This window comes from Trachypithecus francoisi, unplaced genomic scaffold, assembly GCF_009764315.1.
Source record: "Trachypithecus francoisi isolate TF-2019V2 unplaced genomic scaffold, Tfra_2.0 Lachesis_group20, whole genome shotgun sequence".
Lineage (NCBI taxonomy): Eukaryota > Metazoa > Chordata > Mammalia > Primates > Cercopithecidae > Trachypithecus > Trachypithecus francoisi.
In genome coordinates, this window is record NW_022681466.1 from 44,569,121 (window position 1) to 44,590,115 (window position 20,995).

Below are 20,995 nucleotides of genomic sequence, written 5' to 3' on the forward strand. Positions count from 1 at the left end.
AGTCTCTGATAAAACAGACTTTAAACCATCAAAGATCAAAAGAGACAAAGAAGGCCATTACATAATGGTAAAGGGATCAATTCAACAGGAAGAGCTAACTCTCCTAAATATATATGCACCCAATACAGGAGCACCCAGATTCATAAAGCAAGTCCTTAGAGACCTACAAAGAGACTTAGACTCCCATACAATAATAATGGGAGATTTCAACACTCCACTGTCAACATTAGACAGATCAACGAGACAGAAAGTTAACAAGGATATCCAGGAATTGAACTCATCTCTGCACCAAGCGGACCTAATAGACATCTATAGAACTCTCCACCCCAAATCAACAGAATATACATTCTTCTCAGCACCACATCGCACTTATTCCAAAATTGACCACATAATTGGAAGTAAAGCACTCCTCAGCAAATGTACAAGAACAGAAATTATAACAAACTGTCTCTCAGACCACAGTGCAATCAAACTAGAACTCAGGACTAAGAAACTCAATCAAAACCGCTCATCTACATGGAAACTGAATAACCTGCTCCTGAATGACTACTGGGTACATAACGAAATGAAAGCAGAAATAAAGATGTTCTTTGAAACCAATGAGAACAAAGATACAACATACCAGAATCTCTGGGACACATTTAAAGCAGTGTGTAGAGGGAAATTTATAGCACTAAATGCCCACAAGAGAAAGCAGGAAAGATCTAAAATTGACACTTTAACATCACAATTAAAAGAACTAGAGAGGCAAGAGCAAACACATTCAAAAGCTAGCAGAAGGCAAGAAATACTAAGATCAGAGCAGAACTGAAGGAGATAGAGTCACAAAAAACCCTCCAAAAAATCAATGAATCCAGGAGTTGGTTTTTTGAAAAGATCAACAAAATTGACAGACCGCTAGCAAGACTAATAAAGAAGAAAAGAGAGAGGAATCAAATAGACGCAATAAAAAATGATAAAGGGGATATCACCACTGACCCCACAGAAATACAAACAACCATCAGAGAATACTATAAATGCCTCTACGCAAATCAACTAGAAAATCTAGAAGAAATGGATAATTCCTGGACACTTACACTCTCCCAAGACTGAACCAGGAAGAAGTTGAATCCCTGAATAGACCAATAACAGGCTCTGAAATTGAGGCAACAATTAATAGCCTACCCACGAAAAAAAGTCCAGGACCAGATGGATTCACAGCTGAATTCTACCAGAGGTACAAGGAGGAGCTGGTACCATTCCTTCTGAAACTATTCCAATCAATAGAAAAAGAGGGAATCCTCCCTAACTCATTTTATGAGGCCAACATCATCCTGATACCAAAGCCTGGCAGAGACACAACAAAAAAGAGAATTTTAGACCAATATCCCTGATGAACATCGATGCAAAAATTCTCAATAAAATACTGGCAAACGGATTCAGCAGCACATCAAAAAGCTTATCCACCATGATCAAGTGGGCTTCATCCCTGGGATGCAAGGCTGGTTCAACATTCGCAAATCAATAAACGTAATCCAGCATATAAACAGAACCAAAGACAAGAACCACATGATTATCTCAATAGATGCAGAAAAGGCTTTTGACAAAATTCAACAGCCCTTTATGCTAAAAACGCTCAATAAATTCGGTATTGATGGAACGTACCTCAAAATAATAAGAGCTATTTACGACAAACCCACAGCTAATATCATACTGAATGGGCAAAAACTGGAAAAATTCCCTTTGAAAACTGGCACAAGACAGGGATGCCCTCTCTCACCACTCCTATTCAACATAGTGTTGGAAGTTCTGGCTAGGGCAATCAGGCAAGAGAAAGAAATCAAGGGTATCCAGTTAGGAAAAGAAGAAGTCAAATTGTCCCTGTTTGCAGATGACATGATTGTATATTTAGAAAAACCCATCATCTCAGCCCAAAATCTCCTTAAGCTGATAAGCAACTTCAGCAAAGTCTCAGGATACAAAATTAATGTGCAAAAATCACAAGCATTCTTATACACCAGTAACAGACAAGCAGAGAGCCAAGTCAGAATGAACTTCCATTCACAATTGCTTCAAAGAGAATAAAATACCTAGGAATCCAGCTTACAAGGGATATAAAGGACCTCTTCAAGGAGAACTACAAACCACTGCTCAGTGAAATCAAAGAGGACACAAACAAATGGAAGAACATACCATGCTCATGGATAGGAAGAATCAATATCGTGAAAATGGCCATACTGCCCAAGGTTATTTATAGATTCAATGCCATCCCCATCAAGCTACCAATTAGTTTCTTCACAGAATTGGAAAAAACTGCTTTAAAGTTCATATGGAACCAAAAAAGAGCCCGCATTGCCAAGACAATCCTAGGTCAAAAGGACAAAGCTGGAGGCGTCACGCTACCTGACTTCAAACTATACTACAAGGCTACAGTAACCAAAACAGCATGGTACTGGTACCACAACAGAGAAATAGACCAGTGGAACAGAACAGAGTCCTCAGAAATAATACCACACATCTACAGCCATCTGATCTTTGACAAACCTGACAAAAACAAGAAATGGGGAAAGGATTCCCTATTTAATAAATGGTGCTGGGAAAATTGGCTAGCCACAAGTAGAAAGCTGAAACTGGATCCTTTCCTTACCCCTTATACGAAAATTAATTCAAGATGGATTAGAGACTTAAATGTTAGACCTAATACCATAAAAACCCTAGAAGAAAATCTAGGTAGTACCATTCAGGACATAGGCATGGGCAAGGACTTCATGTCTAAAACACCAAAAGCAACGGCAGCAAAAGCCAAAATTGACAAATGGGATCTCATTAAACTAAAGAGCTTTTGCACAGCAAAAGAAACTACCATCAGAGTGAACAGGCAACCTACAGAATGGGAGAAAATTTTTGCAACCTACTCATCTGACAAAGGGCTAATATCCAGAATCTACAAAGAACTCAAACAATATACAAGAAAAAAACAAACAACCCCATCAAAAAGTGGGGAAAGGATATGAACAGACATTTCTCAAAAGAAGACATCCATACAGCCAACAGACACATGAAAAATGCTCGTCATCACTCGCCATCAGAGAAATGCAAATCAAAACCACAATGAGATACCATCTCACACCAGTTAGAATGGCAATCATTAAGAAGTCAGGAAACAATAGATGTTGGAGAGGATGTGGAGAAATAGGAACACTTTTACACTGTTGGTGGGATTGTAAACTAGTTCAACCATTATGGAAAACAGTATGGCGATTCCTCAAGGATCTAGAACTAGATGTACCATATGACCCAGCCATCCCACTACTGGGTATATACCCAAAGGATTATAATTACTCTACTACAAAGACACATGCACACGTATGTTTATTGCGGCACTATTCACAATAGCAAAGACTTGGAATCAACCCAAATGTCCATCTGTGACAGACTGGATTAAGAAAATGTGGCACATATACACCATGGAATACTATGCAGCCATCAAAAAGGATGAGTTTGCGTCCTTTGTAGGGACATGGATGCAGCTGGAAACCATCATTCTTAGCAAACTATCACAAGAAGAGAAAACCAAACACCGCATGTTCTCACTCATAGGTGGGAACTGAACAATGAGATCACTTGGACTCGGGAAGGGGAACATCACACACTGGGGCGTATCATGGGGAGGGGGGAGGAGGGAGGGATTGCATTGGGGAGTTATACATGATATAAACGTTATGCACATGTACCCTAGAACTTAAAGTATAATAAAAAAAAAAAAAAAAATATTTTACTCAGCTGCCTTCACTGAATGGTGATTAAGAAACATTTCATTAATTGTTTAAGCCTAGGAAGAGGGGCAAAAAAAACCTCTCATAGGCTTGTAATCTTTAGTATTATTGGGAAAAGTGATTTCAAAAGAGTAATTACAGAAAAGATTGTTTTAAGCAGAAACCAAGGTATTTATGATCTGACATGTCTCATAGCATTGTAAACCCTCTAGTGCAGGAGTTAGGGGTGTCTTTAGTCTATCATGGCTAAGGACAGATATCTCTGGCACCCAAGGCTTAGCTAGTTATGTAGTTGGGCCCCTAAAAGTGCTTCACATTTCACTTGCAGCAATTCTAGAGGTTTCCTATTCCTGCTTAGGGAGATTTGTTCATTATGAGCATAATTTGACTTTAGTCTTTTAAAAGTTAGTACACTGCCTCCCATTCTGGACAGGAACAAAGAAAGAAAGAAAGGGAAGGCTTAATTTATAAATTAATTCAACAATTATTCACTAAGAGCCTACTATATTAAAGACTACTTATTTTTTATTTATTTATTTTTTTTGTTTTTTTTTTTAGTGAGGTCTCACTATGTTGCCCAGGGTTGAGTGCAGTAGCAGGATCATGGTTCACTGCAGCCTCGACCTCCCAGGCTCAAGTGAGTCTTCCACCTCAGCCTCCCCAGTAGCTGGGACTACAAGGTGCAGGCCACCACGCCCAGCTAATGTTTTTGTATTTTTGGTAGAAATGGGGTTTCACTATGTTGCCCAGGCTGGTCTTGAAATCCTGGCCCCTAGTGATCTCCTTGGCCTCCCGAAGTGCTGGGATTACAGGTGTGAGCTACCACGCCAAGCCTTATTGTTGTGTTACAGCATTCTTTATATATTTTGGAGACTAGATCCTTATCAATTACAAAATTTACAAGTATTTTTCCCCATTCTGTGGGTTGTCTTTTTACTTTATTGATATCCTTTCAGTCACAGAAATTAGTCCTAGAATTTTAAAGCTGAAAGATAATAGATCATCAACCTAATTCTGCCCCCAACCCACCACATTTTTAAAATTATACTTTAAGTTCTGGGACACATGTGCAGAATGTGCAGGTTTGTTACATAGGTATACACGTGCCATCGTGGTTTGCTGCACCCATCAACCCATCATCTACATGAGGTATTTTTCCTCATGCTATCTCTCCCCTAGCCCCCCAACCCCCGGACAGGCCCTGGTGTGTGGTGTTCCCCTTCCTGTGTCCATGCCCGCTTCATTTTTCTTTTATAGAGACAAGTTCTTTCTCTGTTAGCCGAGGCTGAAGTACGGCGGCGCAGTGATGGCTCCGTGCAGCCTCCAATTCCTGGGCTCAAGTGATCCTTCCGCTCAGCCTCCCGAGTCGCTGGGACTACAGTAGGCAAGTACCACCACACCTGATTAATGTTAAAATTTTTTATAGAGAGGGGGTCTCGCTGAGTTGCCCAGGCTGGACTCATACTCCTGGCTTCAAGTGATCTTCCTGCCTTTGCCTCCCAAGGCTCTAGGATTACAGGTGTGATCCAGTGCTCCAGGTCCTCACTCATTGTATTTTACTGCTAAGGACACTAAAGCCCAATGAACTGAATTAATTTCTTTAATGGCAGAGTCAGGAACACCTGCTTTGTAAATTGCGCTGTGATACCAAATAGGCTACAGTGTTCTTAGAGATTAAAAAAATCACAAATGGAGCATTAGAAAAGAATATAAAATACATGATAATCACATATGATTCAGTGTGGTGTGGACCATAAAGGCACAAGGAACTTAGAAAGACAGTTGGAGAGATTCATTCACCTTATGGACAAGTAGATAGAGGATAGAAACTGACAAGACAATTAGGGAAAGTAACTATGGTATTAAAAAATGTAAGTCAAAGTGTTAAGCCCCATCTTTACAATGGCTTCACATCAGCTTTCACACTCACCTTTAATATCATTTGCAGTTTTCAGCTTATGCAGAGTCACCATTCCTTTTGCTTAAAGACAAGATTAAGAATCAAAATTACATAAATTTCTGAAGTTATGGAAAGTAGACAAGGAGGGCATAATTTATCTTATTTTTTTTCCCCAGATGAGTGAAAAAATTAAGAAAATGTCAAGGTTATATGTGATATCCATCCTCATTCATATTGTTTCTTTTGGTGCCTTAATGTATTGCATTCCAAAGGCAAAAACTGAAAAGCACTATAGTGTCAGCACTGAAATCAAGACTGTTCATTTATCATCTTTTAGGATGTAAAGAAAGTGAAATGACTTTGAAAATCTGTTGATTCAGGAGCAAGATGATGATCTGTTACCCACTTCATTTTCATGAATGCTTTGTTTAGGAAGGTATTGACTAATTAGATACCTTTTAATGAGATAGGTATTTCTTTCTAGTGAATTATCCTATGAAATATGTGGGTATAATTAACTAACTGCAAAATCTTCCTTCACCTCACCCCTTTCTATGGGCAGAACAACCAACTAACCAAAACCTTAATAGTACAGATTTAACTCTTTTTCTTTTCTTTCCTCTAAAAATGTGGGGTAGTTTTGTTTTCTAAGTGTGAGGAGATTAATACTCAGGAGAAAAGTGTGGCTATAATAACTCAGTTTCCTGTATTTGGTTTGGTTTGGCCTGGCCAGATAAACCAACAATGTATTATTTTAATATCAAAAAAGGTCCATGGCAGATGATGAAAACATGGAAACATGGAAAATGTTTGGTGATCCCTTTAGGTTATAGAGGCTATATAAGGTAATATATAATGCAGAAAGCAATACATATAAAGAAGAAATATCTTTCCTATGGGGAAAGGATTAATTCTAATATAAAACACATAATCTGTAGAATTCAGAAAAACCTACATCTATAAAGCATCTTTTCTTTCCCTGCCTCTGATCTGTCATTCTCTCTCTCCCTATTGCTTGGCTCTTCGCTCTTCCTAGATATTAGTTTGCTAGAGGCACCCTATGCCATTCTTAGATACTACATGTGGCAACATTCTGGTTGAGAATGTGACTTAGAAGATGACAAGAAGCAGACTTTATTTTTATATGGTGACTTTTTTTTTTCTAAATGTATATTAGACTTTCTCTGTGTCCCTAGTAAGTACAATTTTAGAAATTCTCACGTGGAACCTTACAACCCAAGTGCCTCTGAAGGCCAGAGTGAAGCTCTGAATGTTCACCACCAAATAATAGAAATTTTAGCAGGTCTTGAGGTTGTTCATATATAAATGTTATTTCCATGTTATCATGCTTACGTAGCTGAAATTCACCTTTATTCTTTAGGAAGTAGAAATGGTGAAATGGAAATGGGAGAAAAAGTTATTTAAGTGTGAAAAGTGCCATTGCCATTATGCCTATGTCTGTCATCTGAAATTTGAGTGTGAAGACTTAAATCACAGTAGTACATTTGAAGGCAAATGTGTCCATATGGCATTAAGAAATAAAATTTGTCCCTTAATACTTATATGAAGAATTTTTTTTTTTTTTTTTTTTTTTTTTTTTTTTTTAGACAGAGTCTCGCTCTGTCACCCACGCTGGAGTGCAGTAGTGCAATCTTGGCTCACTGGAGCCTCTGCCTCCCAGGTTCAAGCGATTCTCCTGTCTCAGCCTCCCAAGTAGCTGGGAGTGTGCCACCAAGCCTGGCTAATTTTTGTATTTTTGTAGATCCAGGGTTTCACTACGTTGGCCAGGTTGGTCTCTAACCCCTGACCTCAAGTGATCCACCTGCCTCGGCCTCCCAAAGTGCTGAGATTACAGCCGTGAGCCACCGTGCCCAGCCAAAGAAAACTTTATAAGTGAAAATGGAGTATTACTGAGTGAATCTTTGAAATAGAAACCAGTATTTGAAATTTCTAAAAATATGAAACATACTTTAAACATCTAAATTTTCTCTAAGGCACTGCAGACTTCACAGAATAAAATATATTTCAGTGGCAGCAAGTGGATTGGGGCTTATGAAGTGAAGAAAGCATGTGGGCGAGCTGGGTAGCCATGTGAAATGTATATGTTTGATAAAGAGACTGGAAGAAAAAGAAAGAATAACACTAGAAAAACAAGGGGAAGCTGGAGCAAAAGACAAAAATATATTTTTAGAGATATGGAGAAGATAATAAAAGAGAAAAAAAGAAAAAGTAGAAGAGGAGAAAGAAGAATGATAGAAAAGTAAGCAAAGAGATCTGTAGTGTTGTGCCTTCCTGGCTCTATAAATGGTTAACAGCTAATTCTGATATGAGTGACTCGCCTGTTACCTGGCGTTGTTAGTTTTACAGAACTGTTTGTTCTGAGTTGCCCAGATAGGAGGGATTATCTTAAGAATGACCTTGATACAGCCGTTTTGGTTAGTGAATCTTCAATTATCTGAAAGCGGGAGACTAGAACCTCTATCAGGTAATCAACAAGTATTTACTGAGCATATACTGTGTACTCAAAAACTAAGCTTTTGTGAGAGCGGGAACCTTGCTTTATCTTTTGTTCACTGCTAAACTTTCTTGAACAGTGTTTGGGTGCTCAAAAAGTACTTATTGGTGAACACAGAACTTATACATGGCCATGGGAGATGGTTTCCAGTATCTCCAACTGGTAACATGATTTTAAATGCTGGGGATAAAAACTACCAGATGAACATTCCTGAAAATTTTCCAGTACCAGCAACAAAAACAGCAATAGATGGGATAGACTGGACTTATTAAAAGGTATATATATTTTTCTTTTACAAATAAAATACAACAGGACTAATTTGGAAATGTTAGGCATGGGTACCTAGAATTTAAATTTATTTTTTTATTAAAATTCATTTTGTGGATACTTGCATAACATACCTTATTCTTACATCCTCCTTTTTTTTTCTTTTTACAGACAAGGTCTCACTCTATCATCCAGGCTGGAGTGCAGTGGTGCAATCACAGGTCACTGCAGCTTCGACCTCCTGGGCTCAAGCAATTCTCCCACCTCAGCCTCCTGAGTAGCTGGAACTAGAGGTGTATGCCACCACACATGGCTAATTTTTGTAATTTTGTGTAGAGATGGGGTTTTGCCATGTTGTCCAGGCTGCTCTCCAACTCCTGGCCTCAAGCAATCTGCCTGTCTTGGCCTCCCAAAGTGCTGGGATTACAGAAGTGAGCCACCATGCCCTGCAACATCCTCCTTTTTTGAAACAGTCAGGCTTGCAGAGACACAGCAAATTTCTTTTTTGTCACACTTGTTAGGAATGCAGATGCAGAGAACAAACCAAAATTACTTAAAAATGAATTCAAGATTGAGGTTGTACATGTGTGGGAAGAGGGCAGAGACAAGTTTTACCTTGCCTCTGTTGATCAATTTCACAGCATAATGTTCAAATCTCCCATTCATTCTTTTCTGTGTAAGCACGGAACATGGCATTTTCACAATAAGAAAATTATTTTAGAAATAATTAAATATAAGGAGCCTACAAGCAAAAAGTACTGAGATTATGTATTAAATTTCAGAGGCATCCAGAAAGGAACTTTAGATTATTAGCTATATTTATTTATTTATTTTTTGAGACAGAGTCTCTCTCTGTCACCCAGGCTGGAGTGTAATGGCACAATCTCAGCTCACTGCAACCTCCGCCTTCCAGGTTCAAGCGATTCTCCTGCCTCAGCCTCCCGAGTAGTTGGGACTACAGGCGCACACCATGACACCCGGTTAATTTTTGTAATTTTAGTAGAAATGAGGTTTCACCATGTTAGTCAGGCTGGTCTCGAACTCCTGACCTCAGGTGACCCGCCTGCCTTGGCCTCCCAAAGTGCTGGGATTACAAGCATGAGCCACCGTGCCCAGCCTAGCTATATTTATAAACAAGTAAGATTTTAACATGAGTAAGAAAATGGAATGTAAATATATTGGACATGGATAAAAATGAACAGAAATTATGTATGCATAAGGAAAAAATTTGTGGTGATAAAAGTATGGATTATCATTGGAGGACAGAATTAAGAATTATTAAAATTTCCTTTTTTCATCTTGTCGTTTGCTAAATATAGAAATTTTCTATAATGAACACATATTACTTTTATAACCAAGAAAACACAAATAAAAATACATATGTAGCATCAGATTACAATTTTATATCGTAACATAAATTTTCACTTACGTTTAAACTTCTTCAGGCCCTCCGTTATTGACTTAACATTAATCTTTCCATTTCCTGTAAAACATTTTGGTTTAGATACAGAGGCAGTCACATAAAAATTCATAAAAGTTGTGAAATTATTAAAAACAACATAGTAGGCTGAAATTCTTCCATGAGTTAGAAGAACTAGAGACATTGGTTTGCTTTGGAATTTGGATTCACTTTTCTGTCAGGTGAATATGATGGAAAAAAAGATGAACTTATGTTTTGGCTCTGTCTGGCTCTGTCCTTCAGGCTGGAGTGCAGTGGCGCGTGATAATGACTCATTGCAACCTTGACCTCCCTGGCTCAAGCGATCCTCCCACCTCAGGCTCCCGAGCAGCTGGGACTGCAGGTGTGTGCCACCACACCCAGCTCATTAAACATTTTTTTTTTTTTTTTTGTAGAGATGGGAGTCTCCCTATGTTGCTCAGGCTGGTCTTGAACTCCTGGACTCAAGTGATCGTCACGCCTTGGCCTCCCAAAGTGTTGGGATAACAGGTGTGAGCCACCGTGCCTGGCAAGGATGAGTCTTTGAAAGAGACACCTATTTCTACTTTTTTTTTTTTTTTTTTTTTGAGGCAGGGTCTCATTCTGTCACCCAGGCTGGAGCGCAGTGGCACAATCTTGGCTCAGTGCAACCTCTGCCTCCTGGGTTGAAGTGATTCTCATGCCTCAGACTCCCAAGTAGCTGGGATCACAGGCATGTGCCATCATGCCCAGCTAATTTTTTTATTTTTAGTGAGATGGGGTTTTGCCACGTTGGCCAAGCTGGTCTCAAACTCCTGGTCTCAAGCAATCCACCCACTTCAGCCTCCCAAAGTTCTGGGATTACAGTCTTGAGCCACTATCTCTACTTTTTAAAAAGCAGTTCATCTTTTCTGTGCTTTAGGAAATTGTATTAATCAAAGGGACAAAAGTAAGAAGGAACAGGGTATTTTGAGGGAACTGTGGGTAGTTCAGTTGGTTTGGAGCATGACATGTTGGAAGTAGTAGAGGAGAAAGCTGAGAAGTACATGGGGGCTATGTTGCAGTGGGTTTTGTTTGGACTTTTTTGGGAACATAGCAAGGTGTCATGAAGGCTTTTGACCATTGTTATGTAAAGATTGATCTAAAGGTAATCTGCCTTTTTAGAGGCAGGATACAGAGAGATAAATGAAACTGAATATGTTGGCAAGGAATTATTAAAGGAGTAATTTTTGAAGACAGACTAGATGAGGTCAAGAGTAGTGGATTTAGAAGGGTTGTAAAGAATCTCTTCAACTGGCCGGGTGCGGTAGCTCATGCCTGTAATTCCAGCACTTTGGGAGGCTGAGGCAGGTGTATCACTTGAGCCCAGGAGTTGGAGACCAGCCTGGGCAACATAGTGGTACCCCGTCTCTACAAAAAATACAAAAATTAGCTGGGCATGGTGGTGTGTGCCTGTAGTCCCAGCTTGTTGGGAGGCTGAGGTAGGAGGACAGCTTGAACCCAGGAGACAGAGGTTGCAAGGTTGAGCCCAGAAGCTGATATCATGCCACTGCACTTCAGCCTGGGTGATACAGCCAGACCGTCCCAAAAACAAAAAACAAAATCTCTTCAACTGAAGAGAGGAGAGGAAGAAAATATAGGCGAAAAGGAAGAAATGAAAACCTAGAGAGAACAGAACATGGAGATATGTTTGCAATGGATAGGTTCGAATTTATTGCTATAAAACCACGATTTGAGAAACCTAATGATTCAGTGTCTCATCTCCTACTTTCAGATGGGCTTCATAGAGAAAATGAAGTATGTCTCCTTTCTTCATCCTTGTATTCCTAGTACCTAGTATAGGGCCTGACATATTCAGTGACCAATAAGTATTTGTTGGTTGAACAAATCAATATACTCTTTTAAATTCAAGACCAGAGCTGAATAGAAACTCTCTGACAACACCACTGAAGCATTATAGTAAGAAATGCTATCCTCTGATGCACTTAGAACATCTTTTTTGGGGGTATCAGAACAAAAAAGAAAGTGGTAGAAATAAAAAAGTATTTATAAGCGCAAGGGCCAGTGAGTAAGCCATGTAAATAGACTCAATAAACAATAATAAAATTTCAATAAACAAATCAACCAACCCCAAATTCCCCCTCCTTCCCCTGTGTATCTCTTCCTAATACTCATTTTTATTTTCTAGTTTTACTTGCTGTAATATTTTTCCTTATTTTTCAGGATGGAATCATACCTCAGGCACAACTTAGCATATTGGTTGTATTTGTGATTTAAGAAATGAAAGTCAGGCACAATCTTTTTTTTTTTTGGAGACGGAGTCTCACTCTGTCACCAGGCTGGAGTGCACAGGCGTGATCTCGGCTCACTGCAACCTCCGCCTCCCGGGTTCAAGTGATTCTCCTGCCTCAGCCTCCTGAGTAGCTGGGATTACAGGCATGTGCCACCATGCCCGGCTAATTTTTTAATTTTTAGTAGAGACGGGGTTTCACCATGTTGGTCAGGCTGGTCTCGAACTCCTGACCTCAGTGATCTACCTGCCTCAGCCTCCCAAAGTGCTGGGATTATAGGCGTGAGCCACCACGCCCAGCAAGTCAGGCACAATCTTAACATATCATGTCTTTTCTTCATCTTTTAGGTCTTTGATAGGCAAAAGGTGGCTTGTGCACCAGCATCATTGGCATCATCTGAGAGTTTGTTAGAAATGCAGAATCTCAGGCTCTACCCTATTCTTGAACGGAAATCTGTTTTGTTTTTTTTTTCTTTTTTTAAGGAGACAGGGTCTTGCCCTGTTGCCCAGGCTGGAATTCAGTGATGCAATCATAGCTCATTGCAATCTCGAACTCCTGGGCTCAAGTGATTGTCCTGCCTCAGCCTCCCAATTAGCTAGGACTATAGGCATGTGCCATCACACCTGGCTAATTTTTAAATTTTTTTTTGTAGAGACAGGGTTTCAGTCTGTTGCCCAGACTGATATTGAGCTTTTGGCCTCAAGAGATCCTCCTGCCTCAGCCTTCCAAAGCACTGGAAGTATAGGTGTGAGCCACCATGTCTGGCCCCCAAATCTGCATTTTAACAAGATGACCAAGTGATTCATATGCACATTTAAGTTTGGGAAGCTATGTTCTAGGTGTTACAAAGATAACGATAATTTCTGAGGATGTTATGTACAGGACAACAAAAATACACTTCCTTTTCTTTTCTTTTTGAGATGGAGTTTCGCTCTTGTTGCCCAGGCTGGAGTGCAATGGCACAATCTCAGCTGACTGCAACCTCCCCATCCTGGGTTCAAGCAATTCTCTTGCCTCAACCTCCTGAGTAGCTGGGATTACAGATGCCTGCCACCATGCCCAGTTAGTTTTTTGTATTTTTAGTAGAGATGAGGTTTCACTGTATTGGTCAGGCTGGTCTCAAACTCCTGACCTGAGGTGATCCACCTGCCTTGGCTTCTCAAAGTGCTGGGATGACAGGTGTGAGTCATCATGCCCAGCCCAAAAATACACTTCTAAAAAGGCAATGTAATTATAAAACAAACACCTCACCATTAAATTTCAAATGAGGCATCAACTCCTTCATTTCTTCTTCCGTGAGCTCAATCCCTTTGCTTACTAGAAAGTTGTCTAAGTTCTGGACATCAATCACCTCACCTTAGAAAGGGTGAGAAATGAGTTGCAGAAATATTACAGAATTATTTGCAAAGGACAAAGAACACTATCTGTACTTATATATACATTGTCATTCAGAATACAAGAATCAGAAACAAAAATCTTTAATTCTGATTGAAAGAATCAGAAAGTGGTTACAAAGAAGAAAGTAACCAGGGGTTAGGAATTGACTGGTGGGTTGTTGCAAAATCCACAACAAATTAAAATACATATAGGGACTTAGTTTTATGTAACAACATTACAGATTAATGTAACAGGGGAAAGATAGAATTCCATCACTCTAACACAGGAACCATTTTTAGTTTTTGATATTCCATTTTGGTCTTGGCAATAAGACTGTACTTTTACAATGTGGAAATCTAATATATGTACAATTCCATATTTTCCTTTTCCAACCTAAAATTATTCCTTCATAAACATGTTTCCAAGTTGCCATATAATCTTTACAGTTAGCATTTTAACATGTTATCCCATTAAACGGACATACCATGGTTTATGTAGTAATTCTCATATGGTTAGTTATTTCTAATCAGTTTCAATTTCCTCAATATTATACGAATGAAAGTCCTTAGGCAGAAATTTTTCATTTTATTCAATAAAACACTATTTCTAAAGGATAAATATCTAAGAGTAGGGTTAGTGGGGAAAAGGGTATGAATAGTTCTATGGCTCTTGATATCTATTACTACTTTGAAGAACTCTTTTGGGGAAAATTTTGGAGACTAGTATGGGCACTGATATATAAATACAGATTAGTTATTGTTTACTCAATTTCAGCAGCATCCACAAAAATGGAGCATATGTTATATGAAAAAATCTGAACACGTGTGAATGGGAAATATTCTTCTCCAACATTAATTGCAAATATTAAGATGTTACTCATAACATCTTTCCATTATAGCTTGCAACTCACCCTTGATGTAACTGACAGCATCCATTAAGTCATTCAGGTCAATTGCTGTCTCACCTGTAAGGCAAGGGAAGTATACCTCAGAGTCAGATGAACTGATGTTACTGAGACCCTCAACATTTATGCTGTACGAAGTTCTGAAGTTATGAAGATCAAAAGAATTCAGTAATCTTTTTCTTTTTTATTTTTTTGAGGTGGAGTCTCACTCTGTTGCCTGGGCTAGAGTGCAGTGGTATGATCCTGGCTCACTGCAACCTCTGCCTCCCAGGTTCAAGTGATTCTCCTGCCTTAGCCTCCCAAGTAGCTGGGATTATAGGTGCATGCCACAATGCCCAACTAATTTTTTGTGTTTTTAGTAGAGATGGGGTTTCACCATGTTGGCAGGCTGGTCTTGAACTCGTGACCTCAAGTGATCCACCTGCTTTGGCTTCCCAAAGTGCTGGGATTACAGGTATGAGTTACTATGCCCAGCCAGAATTTACTAATCTTTAAATCTTTCCGTAGAATTTTATGGACTTATCCTCAGAGATAACAGTGTTACCTTAGAAACAAAGAAAGCTTTAATTGTAACAAATCTATTGAATTTTTGGTTTTTCTTTGCTTTAAAGACCACCAGAGTGGTCTAAATTAAGAAGTGATTGGTTACAGTTAAGCACAGGGAGAGGATAAATGACTCTGACCCTATGTACTTCAGTCAATTAATCAACAGCTATTTATGTATCAACTTCTAGGTGCCAGGCACTTGAATAGGCTTTGGGAATACAAAAGTAGGCAGGGTGACAGAGTTCTGGCTCTTAAGGAGTGTACAATGTAGTGAGAGAGACAGATAATAAACATATAAACAAAAAGGATAATTTGATGTACTGTTAAGATGCTATCAAAAATAAAATAGGGCAACATAATAAGGAGTTATAGAGGATGGAATTGATTTAGACAGGGAGGTCAAGGAAGGCCTCTCAGAGGAGGGTCTATTTGTGCTGAAGCCTGAATGATGAGAAATGTGAAGAATTGAAGAAAGAGCATTCCGAGTAGAACAGTGTGTGCAATAGTCCTAAGGTAGGAATGAATTTGCTATGATCAAGAGACAGAAGGTCAGTGTGACAGGGGCCAAACCATGCAGGGCCTTGTAGGGCATGATGATAAAGTCTGGATTTTACTTTGGTTGCAATGGAATGTCATTGGAGGCCTCGGAAAACTGGAGTAACTTGACCTGATTTCAGCTTTCAAAAGATCACTCTGGCTGATGTGGATAGGATAAGGAAACTAGAGGAATGGAGACCAGACAGGAGCCTGTTTCAGTGGCCAGTAAAGAGATGACAGAGGCTTGGGCTGTGGTTGCAGTAGTGGAGATGGTGACAAGTGATGGATTCAGGATGTATTTTTCATTTTAACCTAGTTTCTTTTTCTTTTTCTTTTTCTTTTTTTTTTTTTTAAGACGGAGTCTCGCTCTGCCACCCAGGCTGGAGTGCAGTGGCCAGATCTCAGCTCACTGCAAGCTCCGCCTCCCGGGTTTACGCCATTCTCCTGCCTCAGCCTCCCATGTAGCTGGGACTACAGGCGCCCGCCACCTCGCCTGGCTAGTTTTTTGTATTTTTTAGTAGAGATGGGGTTTCACCGTGTTAGCCAGGATGGTCTCGATCTCCTGACCTCGTGATCCGCCTGTCTCGGCCTCCCAAAGTGCTGGGATTACAGGCTTGAGCCACCGCACCCGGCCCCTAGTTTCTTTTTCAAAATTTTGTTTTCCCTTCTTTTCACAGGTGTTGATGAACCTAGATTTAAATGTGGGATATGAAGGAAGGAGAAATCAAAGATGAAACCTAGTCTACCTTCCCCAATCAACAGGGTGGATGGGATGCCTTTACTGAGTTGGGGAGGACTTGAGAAATTTTAGGAGAATTAACCAATAATTCCATTAAATTGGTGATGACTTTTAGAAATCCAAGTGGAGATATCAAATAACTCATTCAATACGCTATTGCTGACTTAGAGAAATTGAGCTAGAGATATAAATTTACTCTACCAGCTTAGAGAAGGTATCTGACCCAATGAGACTGAATGCAATCTCCTAAGAGGAGAGTGTAGATAAAAAGACAGCCAAGGGTCTAACCCTGGGTAACTTCATTATTTAGAGATCTTGCAGGGGAGGAGCAGTCAAAAAGAAAACCGAGAAGAAAATGTCAGCGAGCGAAGAAGAAAACCAGGTGAGTATGGGGCTTTAAAAGTCTAGAGAAAAAAACATTTCTTTTTCTTTTTTTTCAGACAGGGTCTTGCTCTGTCACCCAGGCTGGAGTGAAGTGGCACACAATCACAGTGCATTGCAGCCTCCATCTCCCGGGCTCAAGTGATCCCCCTGCCTCAGCCTCCCGAGTAGCTGGGAATACAGGCACATGCCACCACAGCTGGATAGTTATTTTATTTTTTTGTAGAGACAGGATTTCACCATGTTGCTTAGGCTCGTCTCAAACTCCTGGGCTCAAGCGATCCACCTGCCTCAGCCTCCCAAAGCGCTGGGATTACAGGAATGAGCCACTGTGCCTGGTTGAAAAATGTATTTTAATAAAAAGGGGGTGGCCATTTATGTCAAATGCTGCTAAGATGTCAAGTAAAATAAGAACAAAGAATTGACTGTGAGCCTTGGCAAGAAGTAGATTATTGACAGTCTTGTTGAGAGCTCATTTGGTGCCATGGTGGAGATAAATACCTAACTGGAGAATGCTGAAGTGTGAATGGGAGGTGAGGATATGGAAACAATGAGTAATGACAACTTTTTGGGGCAACTCTGCTGTGCAGAGGAACCAGGAGACGATGTGGTAGCTAGTAGGGAGCAAGTGTGAGAGAAAAGCATAGCTACATGTCAAGAGAAATATAGATAGAGATACTTCAGAGAGGGAGAAACTGATGATGCAGGAAAGGGGAAATATTGCAGGAGGTAAGTTTTTGAGAAGGTAAGAGGAAACGGGATCCAGGGTGCAAGTAGAAAGGCTGGCCCATGAAAGGAGCATTCTTTCCCCTTTATAGCAAGACAAAAGGCAGGGCATGTGGGCATAGGTATACGTAGGTCCATAGAAATGGAGGTAGGAAATGAGGTCTTTCTTCTCTAACTGCATCTATTGTCTCTATGAAGTTTGAAGTGAGATCATTAGCTGAGAGTTGAAGTGAGGAGATACTGGAAATTTGGACAGAGAAGGTGTGAAATTGTCTCTGTGAGAAAGTGAAGTTACTTGGAAAACATAGTGGGGACTTTTTTTTGGCAGTGTTAAGGGCTAACTTGAAGTTTCTGCCCATTATGTGAAATGAGTTCTATTAGTATGGCTTTGTGATCTTCTCCAGCAATGTTAAGCTGTTCAGGTGTAATCATGGAGTAAAAAATGGCCAAGATTTTGCCAAGAAAATTTGAAGTTCAGAGAGTTTGTAAGCTTATATGATGTTGAGGCAGTGTATCTAATTTAATCAAGGAAGAAAATTAAGAGATGGTGGTGGTGGGGTTGTTGAATAATAAAAGAAAAGTAGGGTCGAAGGCATGAAGGTCCCCACATGGCTGGAATAGCTGGAGTTGGAGTTCTATACTCTGTTCTGGTACAACACATGATTCAGTAGCACTGTTCCATCATATTCAATTGGTAAATGGAATAATGTTACAGTAATGTGAACAGTGTGTTGGTTCATATGTAATTTTTCCTAAATAAGAAAGGAATTCTTTTCTTCAGCAAGCAAGAAAAAAAATCTTAGGTTGGGGCTACAGCTAGAGCCCTTTCTGTTCCATATTTTAATAAAATTAAAAAATTAGTGCCTATGATGCAGGACAGGGAACCAGCTTCACTGGCTGAGAGCTCTACTTCCATCTACACTATTTCAAAATGGCAAGCCAGCTCTTTAACTCCTTTTTTGGGATGTGTGTGTGTACGCATTTTTAATTTTTTTTTTTTTTTTTTGAGAGGGAGTCTCGCTCTGTCGCCCGGGCTGGAGTGCAGTTGTGTGATCTTGACTCACTGCAACCTCTCACTGCCTCCTGGGTTCAAGCAATTCTCCTACCTCAGCCTCCTGAGTAGCTAAGAGTAAAGGTGCCCGCCACCATGCCTGGCTAATTTGTTGTATTTTTAGTAAAGACAGGGTTTCACCATCTTGGCCAGGCTGGTCTTGAACTCCTGATCTTGTGATCCACCCACTTTGGCCTCCCTAAGTGCTGGGATTGCAGGCATAAGCCACTATGCCTGGCCCATTTTTAAATATCTTACAGCTGTTCTATGCTATTTGCCTGGGCGGTACAAGTTTCCTTGTGCTTTTGGTAGTGTTCTGGTTACAAGCTGGCATAGATTTTGAGTGTGCTTCCAGAATTTTCTCCATAAGCTCCATTACTTTAGTGGGTAATTTTATAGAACAGGAGGTTTTTCAGGAATTCCTATGTGGTGTTATGGCAAAAGTGTCTGCACAGTATGGACTGGAAGGAATGAACTGGAAGGAAAAAGGTTAGAGAGTGGGTCTATGAAACAGATTTTGGAGGTGATGAAGTATTAGGGAAGGACAAGTTCCAGGTCATTACTATGTGAGTGGTAATCAGGATGGAAGGGAGGAAAAAAATGACTGAAGTTAAAGATATCAAGGAACAAGAGGTCAGAGTATTGGATGGATGACCTGTATCAGGAGTTTTTAACCTGGGTCTATTGACTCTGTATTGCCAGAATTCAGGGAGGTCTTGAGCTGGAATGGGAAAAAAATACTTTTTCCTTTTTTTCTTTTTTGAGACGAAGTCTTGCTCTGTCACCCAGGCTGGAGTGCAGTGGTGCAATCTCAGCTCACTGCAAGCTCTGCCTCCCAGGTTCACGCCATTCTCCTGCCTCAGCCTCCTGAGTAGCTGGGACTACAGACATCCACCACCACGCCCGGCTGATTTTTTTGTACTTTTTTAGTAGAGACAGGGTTTCACTGTGTTAGCCAGGATGGTCTTGAACTCCTGACCTCGTGATCCACCTGCCTCCCCTCCCAAAGTGCTGGGATTACAGGCATGAGCCACCGCGCTGGCCTTTTTAACATTTAATTTAATTTTATTTTATGTTCCAAAATAGAGATAGGGTCTTGCTATGTTGCCTGGGCTGATCTTGAACTCTTGGCCTCAAGCGATCCTCCCACCTTGGCCTCCCAAAGTGTTGGGATTACAGGTGTGAGCCACAATGCTTGGCCAAAAGTGTGTCTTTCTTTTCACTAACCATTAATTTAAATTTACTATTTTCTTCAATTATTAATGTAGACAATAAACCGTTAGAATAGTTGCAGAAGTTGTGACTTTGTCACTAATAGAAATCACTGACATTTTCAACTCATAATATAGTTGTTCCAAATATGTTGAAATGTTGCTTATGCTCATTACTATTTTATTTTTTATTTATTTTATTTTTTTGAGATGGAGTGCAGTGGCGTGATTTTGGCTCACTGCAACCTCTGTCTCCTGGGTTCAGACAATTCTCCTGCCTCAGCTTCCCTAATAGCTGGGATTACAGGTATGCACCACCACGCCCAGCTAATTTTTTTTTGTATTTTTTGGTAGAGATGGTGTTTCACCATGTTGGCCAGGCTGGTCTCAAACTCCTGTCCTCAAATGATCTGCCCTCCTCAGCCTCCCAAAGTGCTGGGATAACAGGTGTGAGCCACCACACCTGGCCCTCATCATTACTTTAATATTATAAAAATAATTTTAACTATCTGTAATCCCAGCACTTTGGGAGGCCGAGGTGGGTGGATCACCTGAGTGAGGAGTTCAAGGCCAGCTTGGACAATATGGTGAAATCCCATCTCTACTAAAAATACAAAATTAGCCGGGCATGGTGGTGTACACCTGTAATCCCAGATACTAGGGGGGCTGAGGCAGGAGAATCGTTTGAACCTGGGAGGCGGTGATTGCACTGAGCCAACATTGCGCCATTGCACTCCAGCCTGGGTGACAGGGTGAGACTCTGTCTCAAAAAAAAAAAAAAAAAAAGAACTGCTACTGGAAAGTGTTAAATGTTTTAATACTAATAATTTATATTTTAATGTTGTGAAAAATTATATTTTAATATAATTAGCTTCTTTGTAATCCTATTATTTTATTTTATACATTTTAAAACATTATACTCGGAAGTGGTCCATTCATCAGATTTTCAAAGGGCTCCATGGCACAAAGTCAAAAGCCCTTGATCTATATGAAAGATATTGAAGAACAAGGGCAGGAGTACGAGAGAAGGAAGACGTGAGCCCAGTGCTATTTCTTATAGGATGTTTTAAATTGCATATTGTCTTATTTATTTATATAAAAGGAATAATTAATAAACAAATATGTTTTCTGTTAGGAAATATTTTCATAACAGAAAAAACTGATTAACAGATTATGGAGTTTCCTTTCTTCATTTTGTTCTTTTCTTCTTATTATTATACTTTAAGTTCTAGGGTACATGTGCACAATGTGCAGGTTTGATATCTAGGTATACATGTGCCATGTTGGTTTGCTGTACCCATCAACTCATCATTTTTATTAGGTATTTCTCCAAATCCTATCCCTCCCCCAGCCCTCCACCCCCCGACAGGCCCTAGTG

At 40.0% G+C, this 20,995-nt stretch overlaps 1 protein-coding gene across 1 annotated transcript in view; it reads right to left on the minus strand.

The window, feature by feature from the left end:
- EFCAB3 (EF-hand calcium binding domain 3) overlaps positions 1–20,995 on the minus strand; it is a 169,101-nt gene that overhangs the window by 44,057 nt on the left and 104,049 nt on the right. The window contains exons 36-39 of the mRNA XM_033184090.1: positions 14,433–14,486; positions 13,397–13,501; positions 9,867–9,920; positions 5,686–5,736 (exon numbers count right to left, since the gene is read on the minus strand). Of these exons, the coding sequence (XP_033039981.1) occupies positions 5,686–5,736; positions 9,867–9,920; positions 13,397–13,501; positions 14,433–14,486 (264 nt within the window). The remainder of the gene's footprint in view (positions 1–5,685; positions 5,737–9,866; positions 9,921–13,396; positions 13,502–14,432; positions 14,487–20,995) is intronic.